Source organism: Sphaerodactylus townsendi, linkage group LG05 (assembly GCF_021028975.2).
Source record: "Sphaerodactylus townsendi isolate TG3544 linkage group LG05, MPM_Stown_v2.3, whole genome shotgun sequence".
NCBI lineage: Eukaryota > Metazoa > Chordata > Lepidosauria > Squamata > Sphaerodactylidae > Sphaerodactylus > Sphaerodactylus townsendi.
In genome coordinates, this window is record NC_059429.1 from 131,705,321 (window position 1) to 131,720,042 (window position 14,722).

Here is a 14,722-nt window from a genome sequence, read left to right on the forward strand (position 1 = left end):
GCAAATTGTAGCCATGGGCAAAACATGAGTTGGATGCCCCCCCCCCCCCCCGTCCATGGGTGGCCACCCCACCACGACCAAAAATGTTTTTGCACCTGGACATTGGTGCCTGCAGGGAGTGTAGCTGGGGGGGGGGCACATTTCTGAAGGCACAGTTTCAAAACTTTCAGGGTCTCATCAGGAGACTGCCCTAATAATAACCCCCAGGTTTGGTGCTGTTTGGTTCAGGGGGGCCAAAATTATGGACCCTCAAAACTGTAGCCCCCATCTCCTATTAGCTCCCATTGGAAACAATGGGGGATGGGGCACCCCCTTTGAACCAAACCTCACCAAACTTGGGGGGTAGCATAAGGACAGTCTCCTGATGATACGCTGAAATTTTGGTGCCGCTAGCCTAAAAACTTGGCCCCCTGCAGGCCAAAAATGGAAAATTACTAAAAATATCCAAAACCGAACCCTGCATTTTGTTGCCCCCCCACAAAGTGGTGCCCTGGGCAGATGCCCACCTTGCCCAATGGGCATTACGCCCCTGGTTCTCTCAGACCTCTCTCAGCCCCAGCTGCCTCACAAGGTGCGTGTGAGGAAGGGAGAGGAGTTTGCCAGCCGCTTTGAGTCTCCTTGCAGGCGAGAAAAGCAGGGAATAAATCCAAACTCATCAGATTTCCCAGAGGCCGCCTGCAGATTTCCCAGAGGCCTCTCTGCCACCATCTCTTTTCCAGCTATTTTTGTGTCGCTCGCCGGGCCCGTTTCCTTTTTCCGCTTGTTTTGCTCTGGATCCGCCCCCCCCCTTCCCACCGTTCGCACCCTCTCACTTTCCCCCTCTCTCCAGCCTTTTCCTTTGCTCTTTCCTTCCTTCCGTCCTCCTTTTCCATGGCATCATCCTTCCCCAAACATTCGGACACATTTTCTTTTCACACCCTTTCGTGGCCAAGCTGGACAATACGTGGGAGAAACGCGAACGGTCTCCAGCTTCTTGAAACACAACGATGGCAGAGAATCAGCAAAGAAACAGACCAACAACAGCATGTGTGCGCGTGGGTGCTGAATTCTCTGCCTTCCCAGTGCCTCCCTCCAAATCAGTCCCACCCTCTCCTTTCAGTTTAATTTTTGGGAGGAGGGCACTCTTAAGAACATAAGAACAAGCCAGCTGGATCAGACCAGAGTCCATCTAGTCCAGCTCTCTGCTACTCGCAGTGACCCACCAGGTGCCTTTGGGAGCTCACCTGCAGGATGTGAAAGCAATGGCCTTCTGCGGCTGCTGCTCCCGAGCACCTGGTCTGCGAAAGCATTTGCAATCTGAGATCAAGGAGGATCAAGATTGGTAGCCATAGAAGAAGAAGAGTTTGGATTTATATCCCCCCTTTCTCTCCTGCAGGAGTCTCAAAGGGGCTGACAATCTCCTTGCCCTTCCCCCCTCACAACAAACACCCTGTGAGGTAGGTGGGGCTGAGAGAGCTCTGAGAAGCTGTGACTAGCCCAAGGTCACCCAGCTGGCGTGTGTGGGAGTGCCCAGGCTAATCTGAATTCTCCAGATAAGCCTCTACAGCTCAGGTGGCAGAGCTAGGAATCAAACCCGGTTCCTCCAGATTAGATACACCAGCTCTTAACCTCCTACACCACTGCTGCTCCTTCGACTTCTCCTCCATAAATCTCCACAGATCGACTTCTCCTCCATAAATCTGTACAAGACCTTTTAAAAGCTATCCAGGTTAGTGTCCATCACTACCTCCTGTGGCAGGATATTCCAAACACCAATCACACTTCACCAATCATATACCCAGAATGCAATGCAAGGGTTCCCACTGTGCCCCAGACAACACCACTGGGTTTCATGTGTACAGCCGATGCTTTTCCAGAGACTTACGGGAACTGCTCTCCTGCTTCCATGCCTGCATTTCAGTTCGGGTTTCCAGGTCTTCCTGGCCAGATTGGGGAGGATCAGCGGCAGAGTGCTCACGGGGACATGTGGGGTCCAGGCGCAAGCCGTTTGGTCACGTGGGGGTGGAGAATCGCCCCCCACATCCCTCCCCTCGGCCCACCAGTGGGATGGGGCATAAAGCAGCAAGAGAAAAAGGCGAGGGGGATACCCCATCTTCTGATACCTAGACAGTACTTTTGGCAAAACCTCAGTAGTTATATCAGCGTCAGCAGGATGTTCTAGGATGTATGCCTCTCACTTCATTGTAAACCATTGAGTAGGGGTGAAATCCTAGAGCACTGCTTCAGTGTGATGTCACTGCTAGGGTCATGTTGGAAGCAATGTTGCAGCATCACAATATTGTGCATTTATAGGCAGAGGTGGGATCCAGCAGGTTCTCACCAGTTCCCGAGAGTGGGTTACTAATTATTTGTGTGTGCCAAGAGGGGGTTACTAATTGGGTCTGCTTTTCCGTTAGAAATTCCATTAGGTCCAAAAATCATCAAGTCCTGTTGTTTCCTATGTGGCTGGTTAGCGAAGGTAGAAACCGGGATCATTCTCCCTGTTGGGCTGTTTTAAAAACATGTTTTAGAAATATGGTAAAGTTCCTTGTTTAAGGAAAGTCTCCTTCTTTTGATTTCTAGAAACAAAATGAATTATTTGAAAGTATTAAGTATTTGACAGGCAGTCAATTAGAGGAGAGGTCGTTGTTTCTGTTGGCAGTAGGCGATAGGACTTGCTATAATGAGTTTAAATTATGGACAGAAAGATACCAGCTGGAAATTAGGAACTTTTTTTTACAGTAAGAGTTTTTTACAGTAACGGAGAAATTATTAATGTCCTGCCCCCAGAATGCCCGGCCACGCCCCCGCCGTGCCCCGCCCAGCCCCATTGGCACTACGCCACAGTTTGAATCCCGCCACCAGGGGAACCTGTTACTAAATTTTTTGGATCCCACCACTGTTTATAGGTCACCTCCTGCCCACCCCCCTTACCAAGTTTAGGGAAGGCTTTGGCCTCTGTGCCCTATTTGCTGACCCTCTAGGGCCGTGGTGGCGAACCTTTGGCACTCCTGATGTTATGGACTACAATTCCCATCAGCCCCTGCCAGCATGGCCAATTGGCAAGGGCTGATGGGAATTGTAGTCCATAACTTCTGGAGTGCCAAAGGTTCGCCACCACTGCTCTAGGGCCATGGTGGCGAACCTGGTGGCACCCTATTTGCTGACCCTATAGGGCCATGGTGGCGAACCTTTGCTGACCCTCTAGGGCCATGGTGGCGAATCTCCTGCCCACCCCCCTTACCAAGTTTAGGGAAGGCTTTGGCCTCTGTGCCCTATTTGCTGACCCTCTAGGGCCATGGTGGCGAACCAATTGGCCATGCTGGCAGGGGCTGATGGGAATTGTAGTCCATAACATCTGGAGTGCCAAAGGTTCGCCACCACTGCTCTAGGGTAACTGGCATGACACAAACTGCTGGATTATATGGGCAGCTGGTCTGATCCACCTGGACCTGTGGCATGCTCTTATGTCTGATACTCTTATGTTAGCCAGCGTGGTGTAGTGGTTAAGAGCAGGTGCACTCTAATCTGGAGAACCAGGTTTGATTCCCTGCTCTGCCACTTCAGCTGTGGAGGCTTATCTGGTGAACCAGATTAGCTTGTGCACTCCAACAAAAGCCAGCTGGGTGACCTTGGGCTAGTCACAGTTCTTCGGAGCTCTCTCAGCCCCACCTACCTCACAGGGTGTTTGTTATGAAGGGGGAGGAGCTTGTAAGCCCCTTTGGGTCTCCTTACAGGAGAGAAGGGGGGGATATAAATCCAAGCTCCTCTTCTTAATACGATTTCCCCACATAAGTCCAGGTTAACCAGCTGTCCTTTCTCACAATACTAGAACCAGGGGACATCCATTGAAAATGCTGGGGGGAAGAATTAGGACTAATAAAAGGAAACATTTTTTTCACGCAACGTGTGATTGGTGTTTGGAATATGCTGCCACAGGAGGGGGTGATGGCCACTAACCTGGATAGCTTTAAAAGGGGATTGGACAGATTTATGGAGAAGTTGATTTATGGTTCCCAATCTTGATCCTCCTTGATCTGAGATTGCAAATGCCTTAACAGACCAGGTGCTCAGGAGCAGCAGCAGCAGCAGCTGCAGAAGGCCATTGCTTTCACCTCCTGCAGGTGAGCTCCCAAAGGCACCTGGTGGGCCACTGCGAGTAGCAGAGAGCTGGACCAGATGGACTCTGGTCTGATCCAGCAGGCTAGTTCGTAATGTTCCTTTGGTCAGTGCTTTGTCCACTCACTGCTGTAATTATAGAAAGTTAGCTCTTGAGATCCAGGCTCCCGGAAGGCTTCTGCTTTGTTTGAAGGAAATGCTCTTGCATATGGTCAGCTCAAAATGGAGCTCGGGCAGGAATCGGTAGATTTCTATGGAAAGACGGGACCAACACAGCAACAGATAGCGCAGGTCACTGCTGCCCCCTTGTGTTCTGTCTATGAAAAACAGCTCACGCTTTCACGTAAGGCTCTCGCGCAAGAAACGCTCAATTTCGGGTGCAATTTTTGTTGCAACTGCAGGTGCGTGCGCAGGGGCAACAGAGCACTCACACAGCAGTTTTCAACACATTTTGCTTGCCTTAGTCCTCTGTGGCCATCATTCCCGCTCAACTCCCAAGACGAGCTTTTCGAGCTTTTGTTAAAAACAAAACAGCCACTGAAGAGAGTTTACAAGAAGAGTTTGAATTTACGCCCTGCCTTTCTCTCCTGTAAGGAGTCTCAAAGAAGCTTACAAACTCCTCCTCTTCCTCTCCCCATCTTTCCTCTCCTTGTGAGGAAGGTGGGGCTGAGAGTTTGTGTCAAGTTGCCATGTTTGGGAGGGGGGAATTCTCTGGGAGCCCTTTTGCTTATACAGGTGCCTAATTATCTCCTGTTCTTGAGGTTTGCGGCTGGGAAGAGCCTCTAGGCTGGACACTGCTACCTCTGTTGTGGGGGTGGGGATCGTGCTATCCATATTATCAACTGTTCTGGTGCGCTTTCGCCAGAACTGTCTTTTTTTCTATTTTATTGTACTAAATTATGCACATTTTGTTTGGATTTCAGTAACTGAAAACCACGGGATCAGATTTTATAAGCATAGGCATTTTATGGTCATTGTGCACGCACAACGAAATTTACAGCAGCATTCCTCGATGCGCACAATTTCAGACTCATACCCCATCCTCACTTTCCCCTCCCTCCACCCATCCCTACACAGCAGGGGCGTAACGAGGCAGCCCTGGGCAAACTGTAGCCCTGGGCAAAACCTGAGTTGGATGCCCCCCCCAGTGGGTAGCCACTTTACCACAGACCAAAGGTACTGCACCGGGACATTGGTGCCTGTAGGGGGTGCATTTTTAGACATATCAGCACGAAAATTTCAGCATATCTTCAGGAGACTGTCCTTATGCTACTCCCCATGTTTGGTGAGGTTTGGTTCAAGGAGTCCAAAGTTATGGACTCCCAAAGGGGAACCCCATCCCCCATTGTTTCAAGCAGGAGCTAATAGGAAATGGGGGGCTACAGTTTTGAGGGGCTACCATAACTTTGGCCCCCCTGAAACAAACTGCACCAACCTTGGAAGTTGCCATCATCTCCAGATGATCCCCCTGAAATTTTGGTGCCGATACATCCAAAAAATGCGCTCACTGCAGGAACATCCTAGAAATTTGCCCAAGAATCTTTGTTCTGCATTGCTGTCAATGGGGGTTGCAGGCTGTGGGGGGGCACATTTCTACAGAGAGGCACAGTCTCAAAGCTTTCAGGGTCTCATCAGGGAGACACTGCCCTAATGATACCCCCCAAGTTTGATGCCGGTTGGTTCAGGGGGACCAAAGTTATGGACCCTCAAAACTGTAGCCCCCCTCTCCTATTAGCTCCCATTGGAAACAATGGGGGATAGGAGCACCCCCTTTGGGAGTCCATAACTTTGGACCCCCGGAGACCAAACCTCACCAAACTTGGGGGGTAGCATAAAGACAGTCCCCTGATGATGCAGCTGAAATTTTGGTGCCGCTAGCTTCAGGGGTAGGGAACCTGCGGCTCTCCAGATGTTCAGGAACTACAATTCCCATCAGCCCCTACCAGCATGGCCAATTGGCCATGCTGACAGAAGCTGATAGGGAGTGTAGTTCCTGAACATCTGGAGAGCCGCAGGTTCCCTACCCCTGCGCTAGCCTAAACACTGCGCCCCCTGCAGGCCAAAAATGGAAAACCACTAAAATACCCAAAAACGAACCCAGCATTTTGATGCCCCCCACAAGGTGATGCCCTGGGCAGCTGCCCACCCTGCCCAATGGGCATTACGCCAGTGCTACACAGCCCCAAACACATCAACACAAAGCCGCGGAGTTCAGCATAGCCACAGCTCTAGAGTAGAAGCTGTCTCTAAGCCTCTTTGTCCTAGTTTTTACAGACCTGTATTGTCTGCCGGATGGTAACAGTTCAAAAAGAGTGTGCTGGATGGGACGGGTCTCAGAATATTTTGGGCTTTTTTTTAGGCTTCAGGAATTATAGAGTTCTTCCAAGGAGGGGAGAGGGCAGCCGATAATCCTCTGTGCAGTAGTGATCACCCTTTGGAGCGCCTTCCTATCTGCCCCTGTGCAACTGGAGAACCATACACAGATGCAGCAGGTTAAGACACTCTCTATAGCACAGCGGTAAAAGGACACCAGGAGTTTTCCATTTAATTATTATTATTAATTCTTTGTGTTTTACCCTTCCTTAACGGGACATCTGAGCCTCAGCATCACTTTGAAAAACAGATCAGACTGGAGAGGCCAACTCCATTTCGCAGCCGGTGTGTGCAGAAGAGAAGACGTAAGAACGTAAGAAGAACAGAAGACAACCCCCAATACATAACAAAACAGAATTGTATTTTACAGCTCGATATTTTGTACAGTTGCCGCCGGCTACAACAATTTGTCCGACCGAGATGTCGAGCAGAAGCACAAGAAAGCAATCCCGATATATCCCGACACACAAATACAGTTTGCACCAGCGGGGGGGACAGACCATTTCATCCAAGAACTGGAGGTTCGGTTGAGTTTGGAGGTGGGGAGAAGAACGCAGGGTGCTACTTTTGACGGGGAATAAAGAGTTAAAAATGGGAATGCACTTCTACAAACACATCTGTACAGAGAACAAAAAATATCTTCTCCAAGCAGGAATTCCTTTAACGCTTCTGAGCGTCACCTAGCCAAATGAGCAAAAAGGTGCTCCCAACCATTTAAATAATTTTAACACGGCAAGAGTTTGCAGGGAATTTCTATCTAGTTGAGGCCCTCTAACAACCAGTCAGTACTTTCCCACTTTGGGGTGGACAAAGACATGCTCTTCCCCCCCAGACTTCCATGGCTAATAAACTCTCATTTCCATTTGTTAGCCTATAAGCTCCTCTAACATTTAGAGGCATTTTCCTTCTAGAAAGGAAGACGCCACTCCTTCCCCGTTTCCAGGAATCTGGTGGAAAAATAAGAATGGACGCTTTCAAAAACAGTCGCTCGTTCTGAATGTTATCGAACAGCCATTAAGGCATTTCGACGAGGATTCGTCCCAAGGGTCCCAAGGAAGCAACTCCTGTTTGCGCCTCTCGTGGGGCAAGAAACACTTTGACCTTCTGCCTGCTCCCTCCGGCTCTTGGATCTTCCCCGCACTTGTCTGCTCTCCTCGCCTTTATCGCAGTCGTGCCTACGGCACGACGTCCTAAAAGGGTTTCAAGCTCCCCGCTAGGACCCCTGGAAGGTGTACCTTAGCAACAACTCTCCGGCCTTCCCATTTGTTCACAAAGAGGAGCGGTTTTAAGGCCACCCCCTCCTCGACACACCTACACACACACAAAACCACAGTTCGCAGGCTTTTCCTACGGAACTCCACGACTGGTTTAAAACCAGCTTGTCTCTTTACTGCTCGCCAGCAACTAAAAAGCGATTTATTTATTTATTGCTGGAAAAGGGACAGGAATAGAGAAACCAAGAGAGCTGCAAGGCCCAGTGGTCAGCCCGATAGTTGAGAGGGAATCTGGGGCCAAAACAACCCCCGGAGTTCCGGCATTCAAAGGCAGGCGGCTGACTGCGGCTTCTTAGTTATTGCTGTTTCGGTCCTGGGGCTGCCAGCCTGGAAAGTAACGCTTCTAGCTGAACAAATTCCGTTCCGTCCCAATTTACTGGGATACCTGTCCCTTTCCATTCTCTCGCCTCCTAAACTCCACTGCTTGTTTCTGGCGAGAACTAAGTCCTCAATGAACGTGCCAAGGAGGCAGAGCCTGTGCCCGGCTGGCATCGCTCCGTGCCGCCTGGACTCTAAAAGGTGTTTTTGATCTTGGCCGCCACCAGCACCAGGATTTCACCGATCTTCCTCTGCCAGTTGCTGATGTCCTTCGAGACCTCGCACCACAGCTCCCCGTGGCGGGGCTCCGCGTTCTCACAGCGCTTCCGCACCTCCTCTTGCTGCTCCTGCGTAGGGAAGGGGAAACACACGGGGGGATATGATTGAAGTCTATAAAATGATGCATGGGGTAGAAAATGTTGACAGAGAGAAATTTTTCTCTCTTTCTCACAATACTAGAACCAGGGGGCGCACATTGAAAATGCTGGGGGGAAGAATTAGGACTCATAAAAGGAAACACTTCTTCACGCAACGTGTGATTGGTGTTTGGAAGATGCTGCCACAGGAGGTGGTGATGGCCACTAACCTGGATAGCTTTAAAAGGGGCTTGGACAGATTTATGGAGGAGAAGTCGATCTATGGCTACCAATCTTGATCCTCCTTGATCTGAGATTGCAAATGCCTTAGCAGACCAGGTGCTCAGGAGCAGCAGCAGCAGAAGGCCATTGCTTTCACCTCCTGCAGGTGAGCTCCCAAAGGCACCTGGTGGGCCACTGCGAGTAGCAAAGTGCTGGACTAGATGGACTCTGGTCTGATCCAGCAGGCTAGTTCTTATGTTCTTATGGGGGCTGCCGTCAGTCTCTGAGACATGAAATGTCCTCGCCCCATCCTAAAGCCACTCCCATCAGCCCCTCCTCCAGGCATCTGTCATTGTCCATCTTGGCCTGGAAACAAAACCCTATGGCCATGGTGGCGAACAGATGTTCATGGACTACAATTTCCATCAGCCCAATCGGCCATGCTGGCAGGGGCTGATGGGAATTATAGTTCATGAACATCTGGAGTGCCATAGGTTCACCACCACGGCCCTATGGACTAGATGACACTGGAGGTCCCTTCCAGCTGTGTTTCTGTTTCTGTGCTTGCCAGGGGCTAAAAAGCTGGCCCACCCCGTCTTAATAACGCCAGCACCCTAAGCTGCAGGTTCACCTGCTGGCCCATCAGATTTCACAGGGCTGCAGCCAATAGGCAACGCTGCGCTGCACGCTGGCACACAGCCTCTCTGGGTCCTCTGTTCTACCAGATGTCTCGTGGAGGAGGCCACAACTTTCTGTGAATGGTATACTTTGATCTTTAGAAGGGTTGAAGCTATTGGTTTCCCGTTGGAATCACTCCTTATGCTCACAAAGGTGGAAGCCTTCAGACTAGTTAAGAATAGGCTCTTGGATCTTGATTTTCATAATTTGACTCGTGCTGCCAAGACAACCTGTTCTCCGACTACATTATTAATCCCATGCGAGCGTGGAATTATGGCAGCATATCTTCGTCTGCTGATTAATCCCACCCAGAGGAGAGCCTTGGCTACTGCAAGATGCAATGTGCTGCCATCAGCTCTGCTGGAGGGAAGATTTAAGAATATGGAACGTTCTAAAAGAGTTTGTTCATGTGATATGACTACGGTCGAAACACTTGACCATTCTCTGTTTCTATGCCCTAAATACAATAAGATACGCATGAAATACATGAATGCCATTTTCTTGCAATGTTCTCAGTGGCATGAGTGTTATAAGATACCCAATCTCCTGAACAGCTCTGATGTGCTCTTTTGTGAAACTGTTGCAAATCTTGTACTGGAAATTCCAAAGCCTTTATTGGCATTATAAATTACAGAGTTAGTAGAAAAGGGGCATTTATCTACTAACTGAGATATTAAAACATTAAAATACATTAAAACATTAAATACATTAAAACAATGTTGAACATTCACAACCACGCCTTGTAAACCGCACATATAAATTAATTTAACCATTACTACTATGTAGGCAATGATTGCACCTGACCAAATAGTGCCTCAAAAAAACTTGCACAGCATTACTCACATACAAGATCACAGGACCGTTGGTAGGAAAGTTCATCACAGATGGTAACCTGACAGCGTTTTGGAGCTCTCTACCAATGGACAGATCGTACATGGAGGCGTAACAGGCTCGTATATTGGACATTCCAATAGTACATGTTGAACCGTCTCAGCAACGGCCATGTTACATTGACATAACCTGTTCTCATATGGAGTGTTATTATACCTGCCAAGAGTCATAGCGTTAGGCAGAGCATTAAAACGAGCCAAAGTGTACACTCTGCGTTGTTTGGGATTGCACAGAATGTACAGATAGTTTGTACTGGAAATTAGGAATTTAACTGTGGCTTTCTGTGTCACGCCCCAGGGGTTGAAGACGTGCCACTTCTGGACAAAAGAGGAGGAGGAGGAAGGAAGGAAGGAAGGAAGGAAGGAAGGAAGGAAGGAAGATACAGGGGGGCAGGAAGACTTTCGGTAAGGCATCCTGGAAAGGAGATGGCATGACTGAACGAAGGGCATCTCAGCTGGGAAAGGAGAAGGAAGCAAGTGGTTTTCAAGCGCACGTTTGTCAGGGGAGGAAGAGACCCTCTTCAAACAGGCTCCAGGGAGGAGATATATAGGCTGCAACTTCATACATCTCCACCTCCACAGAACCACAGAATAGTTAACCCGTTTTGCGGCTGGCTCCGCCTCCTGCAGCAGCTATCTTGTCGCTACGCCCACCCGGCTGTGTCCCAATTCCAAATGGGCCCGAAGCCCAAAAAAGTCTGGGGACCCCTGGATGATGGAATCTTCACCTCCTCTGAAGTTCCTACTGAAGATCCCTGGAATACGGACCTGCCTCAGTTTCTTTTAATAACTGGAACCAGGAAGTGCCTCTGTTCCCGCAACCACAGGCGTGGTCCCACTTCCCCCAAATAATTAGGTCCCCCTCAGTAGGTCCCGTTAAGTTGCCAGATCTCTCCCTGTCACGCCCCTATTCTTGGTATTTTCTTTATTTAAGCCTCATTTATACCCTTAGATAGAATGCGGGTTAATCGTTTTTGTACAGTATTCTGTGGGAGGGAACCTTAGTTGGACCCTCTCCCTTTAAAAAGCCCTCTATAGCAGTGGTGGCGAACCTTTTCGTGACCGAGTGCCCAAATTGGAACCCCAAACCCACTTATTTATCGCCAAGTGCCCACATGGCAATTTAACCTGAATACTGAGGTTTCGGTTTAGGAAAAACGGTTGGCTCCGAGGTGCGCGTTACTTGGGAGTAAGCTTGGTGAAGCAACCGTGCAACACTTTGAACAGGCTGTTCCCAGTGCCCCAGGCCAGCCTATATATGTGTGTGTGTGTGTGGGAGGGGTAATTTTCCAGCCCCCCACATGACGAACTCTGTGCACGCGTGCCCACAGAGAGGGTTTTGAGTGCCACCTCTGGCATTCGTGCCATAGGTTCGCCATCACTGCTCTATAGGCAAGGAGCACTATAGCATTTCTGATTAGTTAGAAGTCCCCTTTTTCAGTTTGTTTTAGCTTCAGGTGTCTGGGGAAGGCTGGAGACAGCAATATCTCAGATGTTTAAGGTGTTAAGAGACCCATAAAACTCAGAGTAAGTAAGTTCCAACAGGATTGCAGGTAAAGCAGAGTCCAGATAAAGGACACTGGGAGAAGTCAGAAGCAGCGCCCGCGGATCAGACTTTCTTAGAAAGAGTTAACCAAGACAAGGTGTGTAACAGACTTCCCTCTGTGATACACCTCTGAAGGTGCCAGCCACAGATGCAGGCGAAACGTTAGGAACAAGATCCACCAGACCATGGCCACACAGCCCGGAAAACCCACCAGAACCAGTTAACGAAGAACTGGTGCATGTAAGATCTTCAAATAATCTCCAATTTATTGCTGAAGGTTTTCACGGCCGGATTCAACTGGTTGTGGTGGGTTTTTTCCGGGCTGTGTGGCCGTGGTCTGGTAGATCTTGTTCCTAACGTCTCACCTGCATCTGTGACGGGCATCTTCAGATATGTATCCCAGAGAGAAGTCTGTTACCTTGTGTGGACACAGTGTGCAACAAGACTTCTCTTTATCAGACTTCATGGGAGGAGTCAGTAGTCCTAAACTTGAAACACTACAAAACTGTTTTTGAATTGGGGAACAGAACACGGTTCTCCCAGTTACCTCCGTGCCGTGCTGAAGCTCAAACTTGTAGAAGAAAGCCCAGGCGTCTCCCAGATCAGAGTCGATCTTCACGGTCCGAAGGAACCACTCTCGGGCTTTGGTTATTTTGCGCTCGCTCCAGAACAGCCTGGGAGAGAGAGGGTTAAAGCAGGAGAAGAACAGTTATACAACTGGGCCACTGAATGAATGAATGAATGAATGAATGAATGAATGAATGAATGAATGAATTCACAGATTCAGAATGGACCTCCCAGGGCTGAATAGGGACACAGGATTCAGTGCAGGTGCTAATTTTCTGTCCCCAGACACTTCTCTCCCGCTCTAATCAAGCTACAGTGGAACCTCGGTTTTCACTGCCTTCGGTTTTCATTTGTTTCGGTTTTCATCAATTTTTTCAGTGAAAAATTTGCCTCGGTTTTCATCGATTTGCAGTCAGGTGCAGGGGTTTGTGGAGAAAGCTGTCGCAGGCCGTGTCTGCAACTTGTTGAATGACAATGATCTTGCCCCATTTCAGACAAATCCTAAAGAGGCGTCAGAAACAGACCTCTTTGGACAGCTTTCCGGTGCGACGTTGGTCCACTGGCTCTGAAGCTGGCCCTAGTGTTATTGTTTGTTCCTGTTTTCAGCATTAAACACTATGTTTATTCACCCAAAAATGTGTTTTTGGTATGTTTTTACAAACATCTAGTGGATTCGTGGATCCTACGTGATTTCCTTTGGAAAAGTTTGCCTCTGTTTTCATCGGTTTCGGTTTTCATCGATTCTTTTCGGACGGATGACCAACGAAAACCGAGGTTCCGCTGTATTAGAAGAGTTCCCTGCTTGGGAGCCATGAAGAGGGAATCAGGTTGAGAGAAATGTCAGCTTGCAGGATAGACTTGCTCTTTGTTAACAGGAAGGAGCAAATTAGAACGGCTTGCTCTCCTTTGCTTTGCCAAACTGAGGGTCAAGTATGATATTTCATGAGAGTGCTCTGTAGCCGTTGGACTGGGGCCGCTCTCAGGAGACTCAACTATGGGGTGGGGAGTGGGAATTGCTGACCAGGTAACGATGTCACTTCTGGTGCAGACCAAAAGTGACGTCATTATGTGAGGACACTGCACCAGCATTTGCCCAAAGCTCTATGATATAACCATAGAATCCTGCGTCCCCATTCAGCCCTGAGTGGTCCACTGTTCTTTTTCCATTGGACCTCGCCTCACTCCTCTGAACTTAACGGGAGGTCTGGTAAAAGCCCAGCGTTACCGTTTGTAACCAAACTGGACTCTCTCTCTCTTCAATCTCTCTTCAATCTCTCTATCTTCAATCTATCTTCAATCTATCTTCAATCTATCTTCTATCTATCTTCTATCTAGCTTCTATCATCTATCATCCTGCACCACCACTACTGCCACCTGCCCACTGCACCTGCCTGCACTGCCTGCCTGCCTGCACCTACCTGCCTGCCTGCCTGCCTGCCTACCTGTTTGTTTGCTGGGTTGGCTCATGCAGCCCTATCCCCGAAGGGCTCAGGGCGGTGAACAATATAAATATAATATAATATATAAAACTTGCATACAATTTAAAAACAGTTCTAAAACAATGTCCCACGAAACCTATATACAACTCTCCCCAGAGAGGAATAATGGGTCCCGATGGTGTTAGGACCCCTAAAAGCAGAGGGGGGGGGGGGGCAGAGGCAGCATCAGCGGCTGGCCTCTCCAAAGGCCCGGTGGAACAACTCTGTTTTACAGGCCCTGCGGAACTCTCCAAGGTCCCGCAGGGCCCGAACCGCTGGTGGTAGAGTGTCCCACCAGGCCGGCGCCAGAGCCGTAAAGGCCCTGGCCCGAGTGGAGGCCAGCCGTGTCATTGAGGGGCCAGGGATCTCCAGTAGATTGGCCTCTGCTGAACGCAGAGGTCGAGCTGGGACATATGGGGTAATGCGGTCCCGAAGGTACGAGGGTCCCAGGCCGCGTAAGGTCTTAAAGGTCAGTACCCACACCTTGAAGATGATTCGGAATTCAACCGGTAACCCTCTAACACAGAACAGACCGTAACAACAGAGGCCCTCCTGGTAAGAAAACAGCCAGGAGCAGACGCTTGAGATGGGAGGCAGATCGTGGAGGTCAGCCACAATTGTGAGTTTAACTCCAAGCTTTAGATGCACAGACACTCCACCACTGGGGCACGTGGCCCCTCCATCGACAGGAAACTAGCAGGGGAACACACTCACTTGGCCACGGCCAGCAGGACGTGGGGGTCATGCTCGCACTTCTTCAGGGCATCCACGCTCTTGGTCTTCCTCTGGGGTCGGGCCTCTAGAAAGATCGCTTCTGACCACAGGATTCCTGAAAGAAAAGAGGCAGGGGTTAGCATCGCTCAAAAACTTAGCAAACTCACCGCTGTCGAGAAGCGGGGGACGACCCAAACAAATAACCCCC

At 49.5% G+C, this 14,722-nt stretch overlaps 1 protein-coding gene across 1 annotated transcript in view; it reads right to left on the minus strand.

The window, feature by feature from the left end:
• Positions 1–6,811: 6,811 nt before the first annotated feature.
• Positions 6,812–14,722, minus strand: part of PRPF6 (pre-mRNA processing factor 6) — a 57,079-nt gene continuing 49,168 nt past the window's right edge. Inside the window, exons 20-22 of the mRNA XM_048497927.1 lie at positions 14,515–14,629; positions 12,303–12,429; positions 6,812–8,410 (exon numbers count right to left, since the gene is read on the minus strand). Of these exons, the coding sequence (XP_048353884.1) occupies positions 8,258–8,410; positions 12,303–12,429; positions 14,515–14,629 (395 nt within the window). The 3' untranslated portion in view covers positions 6,812–8,257. The remainder of the gene's footprint in view (positions 8,411–12,302; positions 12,430–14,514; positions 14,630–14,722) is intronic.